General features: G+C 35.9%; 1 protein-coding gene across 4 annotated transcripts in view; it reads left to right on the plus strand.

The window, feature by feature from the left end:
- Nucleotides 1-15,914, plus strand: part of AP3M2 (adaptor related protein complex 3 subunit mu 2) — a 65,618-nt gene that overhangs the window by 43,003 nt on the left and 6,701 nt on the right. Inside the window, exons 1-4 of one of the 4 annotated variants that reach the window (XM_016127391.2) lie at nucleotides 2,012-2,129; nucleotides 3,723-4,067; nucleotides 7,072-7,243; nucleotides 10,267-10,404. In XM_016127391.2, coding sequence (XP_015982877.1) covers nucleotides 3,795-4,067; nucleotides 7,072-7,243; nucleotides 10,267-10,404 — 583 coding nt within the window. In that variant the 5' untranslated portion in view covers nucleotides 2,012-2,129; nucleotides 3,723-3,794. Of the gene's footprint in view, nucleotides 1-2,011; nucleotides 2,130-2,214; nucleotides 2,262-2,357; nucleotides 2,429-3,722; nucleotides 4,068-7,071; nucleotides 7,244-10,266; nucleotides 10,405-15,914 lie in introns of those variants that run through there. The other 3 variants (XM_016127390.2, XM_036228750.1, XM_016127392.2) reach the window with 3 other exon arrangements.

A 15,914-nucleotide genomic window follows, 5' to 3' on the forward strand; every position in this document is an offset into this window, starting at 1 on the left:
CCTAAAAAAATAAAATAAAATAAAAAAATAAAAACGATGTCCCATGACATTCTGAATCTCTTTTTCCCATTGCACTTACATCCTTCTAATATAATATACTTTACTTTTTATTTTTATTGATTATTATATGTTTTCCCTCACTAGAATGTAAGCTCCTCTAAGGCAAGAATTTTTGTCTTATGTTCACTGGTATTATATATCCAAGCACTGGAACAGTGCCGGGTATATAGGAGGACTCACTAAATATTTATGAGATTAATGGACTTTGCATGGTACATGGTCTTTTAAACTACTAACAATTATTACGAAGCTCACAACCACCGGGCTCCTATTTGTCTTCCTCATCTCATTTTAGAAAAGAAAGAAAGAAAGAAAGAAAGAAAGAAAGAAAGAAAGAAAGAAAGAGAGAGAGAGAGAGAGAGAGAGAGAGAGAGAGAGAGGGAGGGAGGGAGGGAGGGAGGGAGGGAGGAAGGGAGGGAGGAAGGAAGGAGAAAGAAAGTCTACACTCTTTCCCATTCTAACTCGGCTGTAGTTCACTCTCTCATCTCTGGAATTTTCTACATGTACTCTTCTCTCTGTCCTTCCACCTCAGCGGAATTCATATTCATCTTTTAGGTTTCAGTTTAGAAGGACTTCCTTGACCCTAGGTCACTCCCTCCACCAGCAACCCTCCCCCACCCCCCCCCCCCACCCAATGTGTCCTCTTTGCTCATTTGTAATTACTTGCTTCTCATTTGTCATCTAGGCACTGTGATATCAGTTTGCGATATCAGTCATTGCAGCATCCTCATCACAGAGCTTGATACTCGGGAAACTCTCAGTAAATGTTAATTCAATGAATGAATAAGAAATGCCCACAACAGTAACTGCATTTCTTCACCTTAAACACACATTGTTTAGTAACTATGTTTAATTATATCTTGTGCTGCTTCTTAGGTAATAACAATTGCTAAAACTTTTTCTAACTCAATCCTCACAACAAATCTACAAAGAGTACTACTAGTGTCCTTATTTGAGAAGTGAGAAAGTTGAAGTTTAGGGAAATTAAGATGCTTTCCCAAGGTGACACAGCTGGTAAATGTTATAGCACTTCAAAGTCAGGCAGTCTGGCACCACAGTCCCTAGGCTTACAGGATGCCATATTATTCAGATATTTTAATTTTGGGTTTTCTTTTTTACTTTGTTCAGAATTAGCGAACTATCTGCGCTTAGTGAATGTTGCAGGGAACAATCCACACTACTTCGAACAAACATTTATCATGGTCCTGTGTAAGGAGGAGCTGCCACTTACGCTCCACTTTACCAAAGTGGAAACTAAAGCACAGGCAGGGTGACACCCTCATTGTCTAGGTGGACATCATTATCATGATAACCAGTTAACCATTTTATGGGACACGTACAATGTGTCAGGCACTGAGGCAAACCCTTCCCACACCTTATCTCATTTAATAACTAATTTTTCTTTTAACTGGATTTGAACCTTATTTTTTGACTTCTACTCCATGCTTTTCTGATTGCGATGACTTGAATCACTTAAATTTAAAATAATAATGTCAAAGTCATTAGAGCTCCAATGCGATACCTACCTAACCCTCTCGTTTTCAGCTCTGGGGCCTAAGATTCTGAAAGGTCAGGTGCCTTGCCCAAGGTCAAGCAAGTGGTGGTCTACTGGAGTTGGAAAAGGCCTCCTGAATCCAGGTCCAGAGCTCTCAATAACACATTATATAGCAATTTCCCAATGCACATAAATGAAAAGGCTTCACGTCTCTTTTGAAACGCACTTATCTAATGGAGACTAGTTATTACTGCTCACAATTTATTTCCCATAATACGCTATCAAAATAAATCATGCCTTGGAAATCACACTTTTTAGCATTCCCCTCTAGGCGCATTCTGCGGTTACGCAGGTGGCTGCGGCAGCGGGCCGGGCCCTTTGTGACTGATGATTAGGGGCCCGGCTGACTGTTTACGACAGCCAGTCAGGGCTTGGAGCCACAGATCTGCACCAATCGGAGATTACTGAAACCTCAACAAGAGCCAGCTGGGGGCTTGAGCCCGCGAACAGAGTCAGTCAACAGCTAGCAGCGATCAATCAGAGGGAGGGGCAGATTACCGACGCCCAATCCGAGGTAGCTGGCGCGAGGCCCGAGGGCCGGCCAATCAGCGGGCGTGCGGCGGCCGGCGCGGGGGGCTGGAGGGGGGGGCTGGGGGCGGGGTCTATCCGCGCAGCGGAACGGTGGGCGCTGAGAAGAGCAAAGCGGGTGAGGAGGGCTGGCGACCTGGGTACGGGGAGGGGGCAGCGTGCGCTCGTAGCTGGCCAGGGTGGGACTGGGGCGCGCTAGGGTGGGGCGGAGGCGCGCGGGGCGGGAGCAGGGTCACGGGATGCGGTAGGACTGACTCTTCGCGCTGTGGGATGCGGCGAGGAGAGGTAAGGGACTGAGTACCGGGCTGCGGAGGTGGCTCGCTGCAACCCAATGGCTGAGGGAGGAGGGGACACTGTTGCCATGGTAACGCACGTGTGCAGGCTGGCGACCCTTTACACAGTCCAAACGTGCGCACATCTTAAATCCACCCGTCACGACCCGGTCTCCATCATCCCTAGCTCGCAGGAGTCTAGGGATGATGCGCTGGACCAGCGCAAAAATATCCTATTTTGGCAGCCGCCTCTCCTCCTTCACATCCTAGCTGCTCTCAGCTTCCTCGTCCTGCCTTCTTGTCAGCAGGCAGAGGGATTAAGCTAGCTAGGGCACTTGGTACCATAGGCCTTTGCGGTTGACCTTCTGAGGCCAGTACGTTGCCAGTTCGCGGGATGGCCACAGTTGGGGTCTAAGCGCGACCGCCTGATCCTGGGGACTGGCATCGCAGAATTGTTGTCTCCTGAGGAACCAAGGGTATCTCCAGAGGGATCTTTTTAAAGCATTCAACGCAGATCCTGTATATAACAAATACTTAGAGAATGAGGTCTGACAATGAATAAAGATTAAAGTGACAGCTTTCCATTCCATGGACCAGCGCTGTCCAATAGAAATGTAATGCAAGCCACAAACTATGTAATTTTACATTTTTCTAGTAACCACATTAAAAAATAAAACAGATTAAATTAATTTTAATAGATTTTATTTAACCTAGTATATTCAAAATATCAATATTAAGAGTAATTTAATCAATATTAAATTATTGGTAAGATATCCTAAGTTTTCATTTTCATACAAAGCCTTCAAAATCTTGTGTGTGTCTTATATTTATAGAACATATCATTTTGGACCAGCCACATTTTAAGTGCTCAATGGCCATATTTGGCTAATGGCTATGATATGAAGACTGTACAACCAAAAACATTTCTTATATGCGTGTCAGTTGTGGCCAAATACATGAAACTCATTAATATTTTCGAAGACCGCTTATATGCAAGGAAGCACTGTGCAATGAGGCAACAAAAAATCTGAGGCATGGTCTTTTTTCTCAAGGAGATTTCAGTCCATTTGAGAAAATATATATTCAAGAATTAAGTCAAATTTTAAATGAATATGATTCAAGCACTAGTAAGGATTAACAAAGTGGCTAATAGTTATCCTTAGGAATTTCAGGGAGGTGTACTTCAGGTTCATGCAGTAGAGGAAGATGAATTTAGTCTTGAAAAGTAGGTAAGACTTGGTCTGCTGGGAAAGATGAGGAAGGTGTTTTGGTATAATGGAACTGATCATAGCTTCTTTTGTTTCTAGGCTTGATAATTTTCAGAGTCCTGAGGTTTTCAGATTGAAAAAGACTTTCCACTCTCACTGACAGTCTCCACCATGATCCATAGCCTTTTCTTGATCAACTCCTCTGGCGATATTTTCCTGGAGAAACATTGGAAAAGTGTGGTCAGCCGTTCTGTTTGTGATTATTTTTTTGAGGCACAAGAGAGAGCTACTGAGGCAGAAAATGTACCACCAGTTATTTCTACCCCTCATCATTATCTCTTAAGTGTTTACCGACACAAGATCTTCTTTGTGGCTGTGATCCAGACAGAAGTCCCTCCTCTGTTTGTCATTGAGTTCCTTCACCGAGTAGTGGACACATTTCAGGTGCGTGAATGTGAGGAAGTTGATACATGTAAATTATAAAGTCTTTTCAGTTCTGTTTCCATTGTATTCAGTCTTATTAAGGAACTTTTTAAAAAATCAAAACTCTGACATTGCTCACTTCCTCTCCCATCTGATAAGATAATAGATTCTATTGATTGAATTGGCTGCATCTAAAATGATAAATTGAATGCTTTTGCACCTGTTGCATGAGAAAGCCACCTTACTTGGTATGATTGTAGATAGTCATTTTACTTCTCGAGATTTGTATTGTCCTACTTTTTGTTCACAAATCAGAGGAGTTTAGTTTTTTTTAAAAAGATATGTATATTGTGGACTTGATGCTAACCATTAGCTACGTTATTTTGAGTTGCATCAAAAAGTGATGAGTGTGTAAAGATATATATATATTTTTAAATTTTTACTCTCCCTGGCAGGGGTAATTTGTGACTGCATACTTCATCTTGGGTTTGGGGTGCTTATCCACAGCATAGGACTACTAGTGATGAGCAAATTTAGGATTAGAAAATCTTCTGTACCCATAAGAATTTAAGGGACACATTTTACAAGATGTAGTTTTCCTTTTGAGGTTTTCTTTCAGGAATAGATTTGAAGATCTTGAGAGTGGGTTACAGGGGAGGTTATTTGTACTAGGATGTCGGCACCATTTATGGCACAGGATTTTAGGCTGCCTAGACTCTGGATTCAGACGGTAGAATCATCTCCCTAAAAGAATCGCTCAACTTCTAACTGTTGTGGTTATTTGCATAACTCAAATGGTAAATGAGAAGCAAAGGCCCTTTATCTTCTTGTCATGTGAGGTCTGAAATTAGTCATATGAATACAGAAATTGTGAAATTGGAGAAGAGAATGAGGACTCAGATGTTATGATAAAAATTTAAAAAGTCAAAGAATGCTTTCATTTGCACTCATATCAACATCACATGTCTAAAACAGGCTTCATTCCAAGAGAATTGTATTTTATGATTTTTCCCACAAACACTTTCGGATAGTACTATTCTTAGATTCCAGTTCTCATGTGATATAATAGTTCCTACACAGTGAAAACCTGAGAATTATAAACCCCAGTATGTGGAGGAACTATATGTAGAAAAACCAACCCAGTAGTTATGATCTTAAACCACTCTAACTGGGCATTGTTATGATTTCCACATATGATATTTTACCCCATCCTAGGATTAACAGTTCCATTGGTGAAACTCAACATTAGCTTCAAATTACAATATTATGTAACTAATTACAGGATAGGAAGTGAGAAAAGTTGTTTAATCTAGTTGAAACCACAGAGGAATTTCAGAAAACAATAAAGCGTCTGGTTTGGAAGTCTGGGACTTCAGAACTTGTCATTTTTGAAGCATTTGTTAAAGGTAAATGGATACATTCTGATTTTTATGTCTTACCTGATTTGCATTCTCTCTGGCTGTATTATTTTTCCAAGACTAGAATGTAATGAGAGTTTCAGCTATAGAATTGCAAGAACTTTTTCTATAGCACTTTGTTGTACTTACAAGTTTACTTTCCAATTGCTCAGTTCACATTCTTCCTGATTTATAAAATGTAGTGAGGTGTTTTATTTATTTTTCAAAATAAAATCACTCTTGGGAGGGAAATGTATAACTTTTTTTCCCTTAAATCTTCATTTTTTAAGAAGAAATCTTTTGTTTTAGACACACATTCCTAACTCCTAAGTGCTTTTGGATATTGGAATGACACTGGATAATTGACATCTGGTATAATTTAAATCACATCTGAAGTCTATGATCAATTTTGGATGTCATAATTTGAGGAGAATATTGGAAAACTAGAGTGTATTCAAGGCAATGACAAAATGGTAAAATAATATAGAAACCATACCATAGCATGAACAGTAGAAGGATCAAACAGGGAATTTGGCTGTGAGAAAAAAAAATTGAAGTGGAAGCGTATAGTTGTTTTCAAATAACAGTGCGGCTGTTATATAACCTTATTCTGTAAGGTAGATCTAGGAAGGAATTTTTAGTTTCGCAACAGAAAGAACTTTCTAATAATAAGAGCTGTCCATGAATAGAATGGGCTTTCTCAAAAAGGGTAAATTTCTCTTTACAGGACGAGTTCAAGAAGGGTCGTATGATCATCCCAGAGTAAAAGACCTGGCTGACACTGTTAGAAGGGCATACCAATAACTACAAGCATTTCTTTCTAAATCATTTCATCATGCATGCATCACATTTTACATACTACTTTATAGTATACAAAGCACTTTCGCATATATTATCATTTCATCAATTGTGCTTAGTTCTTAGAACATCCTTGTGTGTCTCTAATGGTATTATCCTGATTATTCTATTAAAGAAAGTAAGACCCAAATTAGTTAGTATGACTTAATCAGATTTGGAATCCAGTGCTTTTCACACAATCCAGACAATTTAGTAACTAAGTATAGCCTTTGTTAATAAATAGACAAAGCATTCTTAGAATCCTAGCATTTTAGAGTAGGAATGATCCAAAAAGATCTGGTGTGCTAGCTCATCCCCCTCATTTTATTTTATCTCCCTCTCAGTTCTTATTACCTGCATGAATGTTAAAGAACAGCACAACAGTGAGGGTTAAAAAGATTTTCAGGTCCCGTCTATGTCATATTAAGTATTATCATTTTGCATAGTTCTTTCAAATTCTTGTTTATAGCACATGTAATGGTTTAGATTCAATTTTGTATTCTACATATTTTATCTAGTTGAAGAAACCAAAGAGGTTAAATGACTTATTCTAGTTTATTGTAAAAAGTTAGAAATGACACTAGTACTATAAGCCAGTGCAGTGTTCTTTCTACCAAGCCAGCTGCCTAAGAGAACTATATATTCCCTAGATGGCTTCATTCACTCATTGTAGAAGAGTATCCCAGAAACACTGAGTAAACACAGTGTTTACTAGATCCTTATTCTCTAGGAACATTCGTTCAATTATTACAGTATCTGAGTGATAAATGTATATATTGTATTTTCATCAGGATTATTTTGGAGTCTGTTCAGAGCCAGTGATCAAAGACAATGTGGTTGTGGTTTATGAGGTATTGGAAGAGATGCTTGACAATGGGTTTCCGTTAGCTACTGAGTCAAACATCCTCAAAGAACTGATAAAGCCTCCCACTATCCTTCGAACAGTTGTCAACACCATAACAGGTATGGAGAAAGGGGAAACCCACAGAAAGCCAGTGCCATCATGGGTGTGGCCTAGTCCCCTATTGTGCATTGTTTTGAGTGCTTATCTTTGGGGATCTCCAATGTCTAAGTGCTTTAATTTTGCTCTTTATAAGTCTTTGAGTATGACCTAAAATAGATTTTTATTGTGTAGAAAATACCCTGATTTCAATTACAGAATGAAGTGTTCTCCTTTAAAAATAACATTTTTCTGATTACAGAAGAAACAGAGGAGCATTATAGAAATGTTGGAAATACAGAAAAGCACAAAGAACATGAAAATAGCTCTTAATCTCATCATACTTTTAATATACTGGTGTATATGTTTTTTGTCTTTTCTAGATAGATGGATGATGGATGAACATAATTGTTTAAAAAAAACAACTCTTGTATATTATTTTAAACTGGGCTTTTGTCAATATTTCATGAATATTATCTCATTATGATAACTATTCTACATCATTTCTAGTGACTTTACAGTTTTCTGCCATATGATATAGTCCCTGAGTTATTTATTCAGTCCCTGTTTATGATGTTTCTGACTTTTCATTCTTTTAAATAACAAGGAATTAGCATTCTTATACTTAAGTCCTTGTGCATATCTAGAATATTTTTTTTCAGTACTAGAAGTAGAATTGCTGGATCAAAGGGTGTGTATATTTTAAAGACTTTAATGCATTGTGCCAAATTGCCCTCCAGAAAAGCTTCACCAATATGTACTTTCAGTAGCAATTTTTATGCAGCCTAGACAACTTTTGTATTATTATTATTATTAATTTTTTAAAAACTGACCATTTGAGCTTAGTGATACCTTGTTATTTACACAGTCATTTTTTATTATGAAGGAAGTTAAAACTTGTTTAAATGTTTATCGACTATTTTTCCTCTACTGTAAATTACCTTTTTGTGTCCTTGCCCATTTTTTTTTTGTTGTTAAATGTTTTTCTTTGTTCATTCTAATTTAAAAGAATTCCTTTTACTTCAGGATATTAAACTATCATATATTGGAAATATACATGATAGTTTGTAGGAGTTCTTTATATATTTTGAAAACTGTTACAGATATTTTCTTACAATCTATCACTTGTCATTTGACATTGTTCGTGATGTTGTTTGTTTAGCCACATTTAAAATTTTTTGATTTGGTAAAATTAATCATTCTGCTTCATTAAGGTTTTACCTTTTGGGTCTTGCTAAATATATAAACTGAATTTACATGGAATTTGACATACCGATTGAAAAATACATTTTAAGTGGTATAAATATGCTATAATCACTAGGATAAGTATGAAAAAGAATTACAAAGGGATTTGAAAGATTTGTCATGTCAAACATCAAGATGCATTAAGTTCACGTGGTACACAAGACAAAAACCCGTAGAATAGATAAGCCATCAAAACCAAGGCAATTTTGAAAATAATGTTAAAAAAAAAAGAGAGCAAGAGAGAGTGTGCCCCGTCAGATACAGTATATATTATGAAGTGTTGGTAATTTTAAAATTATAGTATTGGCCCAGAAATAGACAAATAGATGATTGGAATAAAATAAAAAGTCCAGAAAAATACCCTTGCTTTTATAGGAATTTGCTATATATTGGGGAAGTTGGCTTTGATATAGAAAGAAAATGAAGTCCCTTTACTTATTCTATACACAAAATTAGTTCCAGCTAGATCAAAGAGTTAAACACATACAAACTTTATAATTGTTAGAAGAAAACAGAGAATGTCTTCTTGATTTTAGAAAAGGTAAAATTTTATTTTATAAAAAGTGTAATTTCTTCTAGTTCTTTCATGCTTTTATTTTTGGATTTAATTCTTTAATCCATTTGAAAATTATTTTGGTAAACAATATAAGGTAAGGCTCTATGTTCATTTCTCCTAATTGTCAGCCAGTTTTCCTAACACTGTTTCTTGAATAATTTATCCTTTTCCCCTGTTTTCAAATGATATTTTTATCAGGTACAAAGTCATTATGGATTCTTAGTTTTGTTTTGTTTTGTTTCGTTTTTTTGAGGGGGGCTTTTCTGCCTTATTATCAGACTGATTTAATTATTATAGCTTGATAACATATTTTAATACATAGTGCGTCTTTTTAGTATACATGCTGCCAAAGCATGCACGTGGTGCATCTTTTTAAGAAAATAAATTTGTTCAATTTTTCAATATTCAGAGCTCATTTTAAACCTTAAAAGCCTTATTAGTGCCTGAATAACTTATGAATACTATGAAGTCATTTTTCTGAATCTCACTCTAATCTAGAAAAAGGTATCTGAGAACCACTTTTTAAAGCTGAAGTATTCATAACCATGTAGAATACATGTGTGTTCGTTCTTTAGATCAAAAAGATCCAGGTTACAGAAGAAGGAAATAGATTTTGAATTAGTTATATTATTTCATAATTTTAGTATACAACTTTTGAATTAAAAAAATATATATATTTGATGCCTGTGGGGGGGGGAACAAGTCAAGGAATTGATTTACAGCTTTTATAGATCTAATTTGCATTCTTTTCCTAAGTTTCAGTATTGGTATGAGAGAGATTATGTTAATGTATACATTTTAATATCTAGCGTAAATACACCTAAGAATCTGCCTCAAACTAGGGTACTGTTTTTACCCATGTAATTTTTATATCAGTATGTAGATTACCATCCCTACTGAAAGCCAATGCATTATTTAAGCTGCAAGCTATTGTGGAATTTGAGAGACCAAGTTCAAGTTACTTTCAAAACTAAAATATGATATCTCTTTCTCGGATAACTTTTTTAACCTTCATTCTTCTTGAGAAGGCAGACCAGATGGCGACAAGTTTTTAAAATAGACTGAGTTACCCATATAGAAGTTGAGAAAACTCTCAGTTTTTTTTTTTTAAAAAAAGTTCCTCAATTGAGTACATGAATAGTGGTAGCATAGAAACTTCTAAAGAAGTGTTCTATGATTATTAGATAATTGGTCACATCCAATTATCAAATTGGAATGAAATTACAATAATATTCATTGTCTTAGGAAGCACCAATGTGGGTGACCAGCTTCCCACTGGGCAGCTGTCAGTGGTGCCTTGGCGACGGACCGGGGTGAAATATACAAACAATGAAGCCTATTTTGATGTGATTGAAGAGATTGATGCCATCATTGATAAATCAGGTAGGTGCTTTTACACTGTTCTCAAAACTAGAAAATATAATGCTTGTTATTAGAATTATTCCCTATTCAAAATCATTCATTTTAACTTGGTGCCTACTTTGTGTCAGGCATGGTACTAGGTATTGGGAAATGGACTTAAATATTATGATCCAGAAGACATGATTGTATATGTAGAAACCCTTAAAGACTCAACAAAAAACTGTTAGAACTAATATAATAAATTCAGTAAAGTTGCAGGATAAACAATCAACATAAAAATCAGTGACATTTCTATATACAAACAACAAACTACCCTAAAAGAAAATTAATAGTCTCATTTACAATAGCAACAAAAGAAAATACTTAGAAATAAACTTAACCAAAGAGGTAAAAGATTTGTATACTGCAAATTATAAAATGTTAATGGAGAAAATTGAAGACACAGATAAAAGGAAGGACAATTGTTTTCATGGATGAAAAGAATTAATATCATTATAATGTACATAACACTCAAAGTGATTACAGATTCAGTGCTTTCGTAATCAAAACCCAATGGAATTCTTTACAGAAATAGAAAGAACATTCCTAAAATTCATATGGAACCAAGAAAGATCCCAAATAGCCAAAGCAGTCTTGAGCAAAAGAATAAAGCTAGAGACTTCACACTTCCAGATTTCAAAGTATATTATAAAAACTACATTAATCAAAACAGTATGATACTGATATAAAAGGAGACATATAGACCCATGAAACAATACAGAGCTCAGAAATAATACCACACATTTATAATCAATCATCAATAAAAGTTCTAAGATTATACAGTGGGGAAAGGATAATCTATTCATTAGTTGTGTTGGGAAAACTGACTATCCCCATAGAGAAGAATAAAATTGAACCCTTATCTCACACCATATGCAAAAATCAACTCAAAATGGATTAAAGACTTAAAACATGAAATCGTAAAGCTACTGGAAGAAAAATAGGGGAAAATCCTCTTGACAATGTTCTGGGCAATGATTCTTGGATATGACACCAAAAGCAAAGGCAACAAAATGCAAAAACAGACAAGTGGGATTGTATCAAACTAAAAAGCTTCTGTACAACAAAAGAATCAACAGAGTGAAAAGGCAACCTATAAATGGGAGAAAAAACTTGTAAACTATATATCTGATAAGGGACTGATATCCAAACTATATAAGGGGTCATATAACTCAATAGCAAAACAAAACAAAAAACAAATAATCTGATTAAAAAGTGGGAATAGGATCTGAATAGACATTTTTAAAAAGAAGACATACAAATGACCAGCAGGTATATGAAAAGGTACTCGCCATTACTAATCATCAGGGAAATGCAAATCAAAACTACAATGAGATATTGCCTCACACCGCTTAGAATGACCATTATAAAAAGTCAAAAGATAAATGTTGGCGATGATGTAGAGAAAAGGGAACACTGGTACACTATTGGTGGGAATGTAAATTGGTATAGCCATTATTGAAAATGGTATTGGGGTTCCTCAAAGTATTAAAAAATAGAACTACCTTATGATCACTTCTGGTTATATCCAAAGGAAATGAAATAACTATCTCAAAGAGATATCTGCAATTTTATATTCATTGCAGTATTATTCACAGTGGCCAGAATATAGAAACAACTTAAATGTCTGTCCATGGATAAGTAAATGTGAGGTAGATACACACACACCCAATGGAAAAGTTATTCAGCCGTAAAAAGAAGGAAATCCTGCCATTTTCAACATGGACAGCCTGGAGGGCATTATACTAAGTGAAATAAGCCAGATACAGAAAGACAAATACTGCATGATTTCGCTCATGTAGAATCTAAAATAGTCAAACTCATAGAAGCAGAGAGTGGAATGGTGGGTTGCAGGGGCTGAGAAGAGAGGGAAGTGGGGAGATACTGGTTAGAAGATACAAAGTTCTAGTTACAGAAGATGAATAAATTCTGAAGATTTAATGTCTAGCACAGTAACCGTAGTTGTATTGTGAAAGGATTCTTCTCATCGAGTTAAATGAACACATCTTCACCTCACATGTGTATTGTACACTTGAAATTTGCAGAGAACATAGATCTTAAGTGAGCTCACCACACACAAAAAAGTAACTCTGAGGTGATGGATATGTTAATTAGCTTGATTGTGGTGATAATTTCACAATGTAAATCAAAACATCAAGCTGTACACCTTAAATATTACAATTTTTATTTGTTAACTATACTTCAATATAGCTGAAAAAAGCAGTAAGTATATGAAGAATTCTTGCCTCACACTTTTATTCATTTATAGATCTTATCCTTTTGAATAAAAAAGGAAAAACTAATGTCTTGTAATTAGATTTCCTTTTGAAAATATTTGACTCTCAGTTCTCATGGCAGAGCTGAAGTTGTAATCACTAAAATTCAGGGAGCCTTCTTTTTCTATCTATTCCGAATTAGGTTAATATGACTAGAAGTCTAAGAGCTTAGAAATTTGTAGAAAGTTCTGGTCACATTAGTGAACTCATTCATTCAACAAATGCTTACTGAAAACCTGTTGTGTCATAGCACAGTGGTAGATAGTGAGCATTTAATGATGAATCAGATATAGGTTAGGGGTATACCATCTAGTCACAGCCCCCTTCCTGTTCAACTTTTTTTTTCAGTTACAGTTGATATTCAGTTTTACTTTGTATTATTAGTACAGCATGGTGGTCAGACATTTATATAATTTATGTGTTGAGAATCTTTGCTGACAATAATGCAATAATGATGGTGATGTTACAGGAAGTGTCATGTCACTAAAGTGAGGGCGTCATACATGAGAATCATGTGGAGGGAAGAAAAGGCCGGGGACCCCTGGATATAAGCAGTGTACTGTACTTGAAAGACACCAAATACGTATTTGAATATTAGATATAGAAACTCTCAAAGAGGAAAGTAAACCCAGTAATTAAGTCATTAAATACTGTAGTACCCCTATCCCAAACAATATAGGAAAACAACAGTTATTTGTTAATAATGAAGAGAAGTATGTCATTCCAGTTGGTCATTATGTGGCAGTCAGTCAGCATAATGCTGGGGATCTACGTCTTTGCTATGATGAGTGGTCAGAGATTCTTGTTAGTAAATGTGAGTGAGTGAAAGCTGGCTTTTGGTTCAATGATGATATGTTCAGCATTTTTTTGACTAATAATTTTTAAATTCTGTAGCAAAATCTTTCTAAAAATCTTGATTCTGAATTGTGTTCCATCTACAAAGTTCTGGACTCCTTTATGAGTGTCCTTTTTTTGTAGCTGTTGATGATGTTATTTTGTTGTTGATAATGATAAGGTTGTACAGATAAAGGAGACAAAGTGGGATAAAAAAAGAAAGACATAGTTTATTGTGTGCTTATTTAAATCTAGTGGGGGAGAGAGAAAGCTAAAAGGGTGGAGCATAAGAGAAATATCCCACCTATCCAGAACGAAGTGTAAAGAGATGATAGTGTTTATGCTTCATCAGTAGTATGAGTAGAAGTTATTAAGACCTACATAGATTTGGGAGCAAAGTATGTACAAAACACCTTAAGATGAGTAAAATATTATTGAGAAATAAACTGGTTTAGTATAACTGGATTGAGAGGCATAAAAAAAAGAAAAGTGATGAGGCTTTAAAACTAAGCATAGCAGCTTTTCATATTGGTCTCAAACTGGAAATAACCTAACTGACCATCAGTAATAGAAAAGATAAATAAATTTTGATATAGTCATACAATGAAATACTGTGCAGTGATGCAAAAATGAACTGCCGATACACCCAACATCATAAATGAATCTCACAGTGTTGTGCAAGAGAGCAAGAAACTCAGTCGCATAAAGTTATATATGGTTGTAACATTTATGCGAAGTTTGAAAACAAGTGCAATAGCCTATTTTCAATAGAAGTCAATTTTAGGGACTCGGATTAACTAGGTTGAGTAAGAAGAGCATGCTGCGATGCTAAAAAGATTCCATAGCTTTGTGTGGGTTGTATTTGCAGGTGTGTACATATGTAAAAAATTCATTGAGCCTTAATATTTAAGATTTTTGCATTTTACTATAAGTTTTACCTCTATAAAAATGTAAAACACCACGACCAAGAATACTTCATCCAGCAAAGCTATCATTTAGAGTTGAAGGACAGATAAAGAGCTTCTCAGACAAAAATAAGTTAAAAGAATTTATCACCACCAAGCCAGTATTACAGGAAATGTTAGAGGGACTTCTTTAAGAAGAAAAAACATGTATCAGAAACAGGAATAAAGAATGGTAACAACTACATTACTATCAATAAATACCTTAAATAGAAAGAATTAAGTGCTCCAACCAAAAAATAGAGTGGCTGAAAGGATAATAAAACAAGACCCCTACATATACTGTCTACAAGAGACTCAGTAATTCAGATTAAAAGACACACACAGACTAAAAGCAAGGGGATGGAAAAAGATATTGCTTTAATGGACCTAGAAGGCATTTAAGTCAGACAGAGAAAGATAAACACTATAAGATTTCACTTATATGCAGAATCTAAGGAATATAAAGAACAAACCAATACAAACAAACTCACAAATATAGTGGACAATTTGGTGACGGACAGAGGGGAGGAAAGTTTGGGGGGCTGGGAGAATGGGGTGAAGGGTTAAAGAAGTACAAATTAGTAGCCAATAGATGGACACAGGGATGGCGAGCATGGCATAGGGAATGCAGTTAGCATTAATATTTTGGTTAGGCGAAGGGTTGGGAGAAAGGGAGCAATCGAGGGGGATTGTTTTACAAACTATAGATGTCTAACCAATATACTGTATATTTGGAACTAATTAAAATAAGTTTTAAAAAATTATATAAGACGTGGAAAAGCTGAATACAGTGCCTGGCACACAATAAGCAATATCGCTGCTTTTATGAGTTGTTACTATCACTGTCATTGCCACAGCATCAACAACAAATTCCTCCAGTTCTCAGAAACACCAGACATGGGAAGGGAAAGAGGCAGGGGTGTTGAGTCAGTGCCTTGGGTCTGCCTCGGACTGCCCAGAGCCTGGCACCTGTTCTGGGGAACAACATTCAAATAAGAATATCTTTCCAAGACATGCTCTTCTCTACCGGTAAAGCTCAGGGAAAGGAGAAAAAAAAAATAAAACAAAAATAAAAAGCAGCAACTAGATGGCTAGATCATGAAGAGTCTTGTATGCCATTTTAAGGAGGCTCTTTGGAACAATTTAAAAGTTTTAAGTTGGGGAGTAACTTAAACAGATTTGTAGTGTAGAACTATCAGTCTAGCTGCATTATGAAGAATGGTTTGAAGTGGGGTAAGACTGAAGACAGGGAAAGCAAGGAGGCTGTTGCTGAAGTGGCAAAATATAGATGTACACAGTGGTAGGATGGAGAGCAATGAGTAGATTTAAGAGACAGAAGTCATGGAAGAGAGGAATTGATCACTGAAGAAGTAGAAGCGGTCGAGGATTTTCTTTCTAGCTTAGGCAACAGGATAGATTATATCATCTCGAAGATATG

This window comes from Rousettus aegyptiacus, unplaced genomic scaffold (assembly GCF_014176215.1).
Source record: "Rousettus aegyptiacus isolate mRouAeg1 unplaced genomic scaffold, mRouAeg1.p scaffold_m13_p_11, whole genome shotgun sequence".
Classification (NCBI taxonomy): Eukaryota; Metazoa; Chordata; class Mammalia; order Chiroptera; family Pteropodidae; genus Rousettus; species Rousettus aegyptiacus.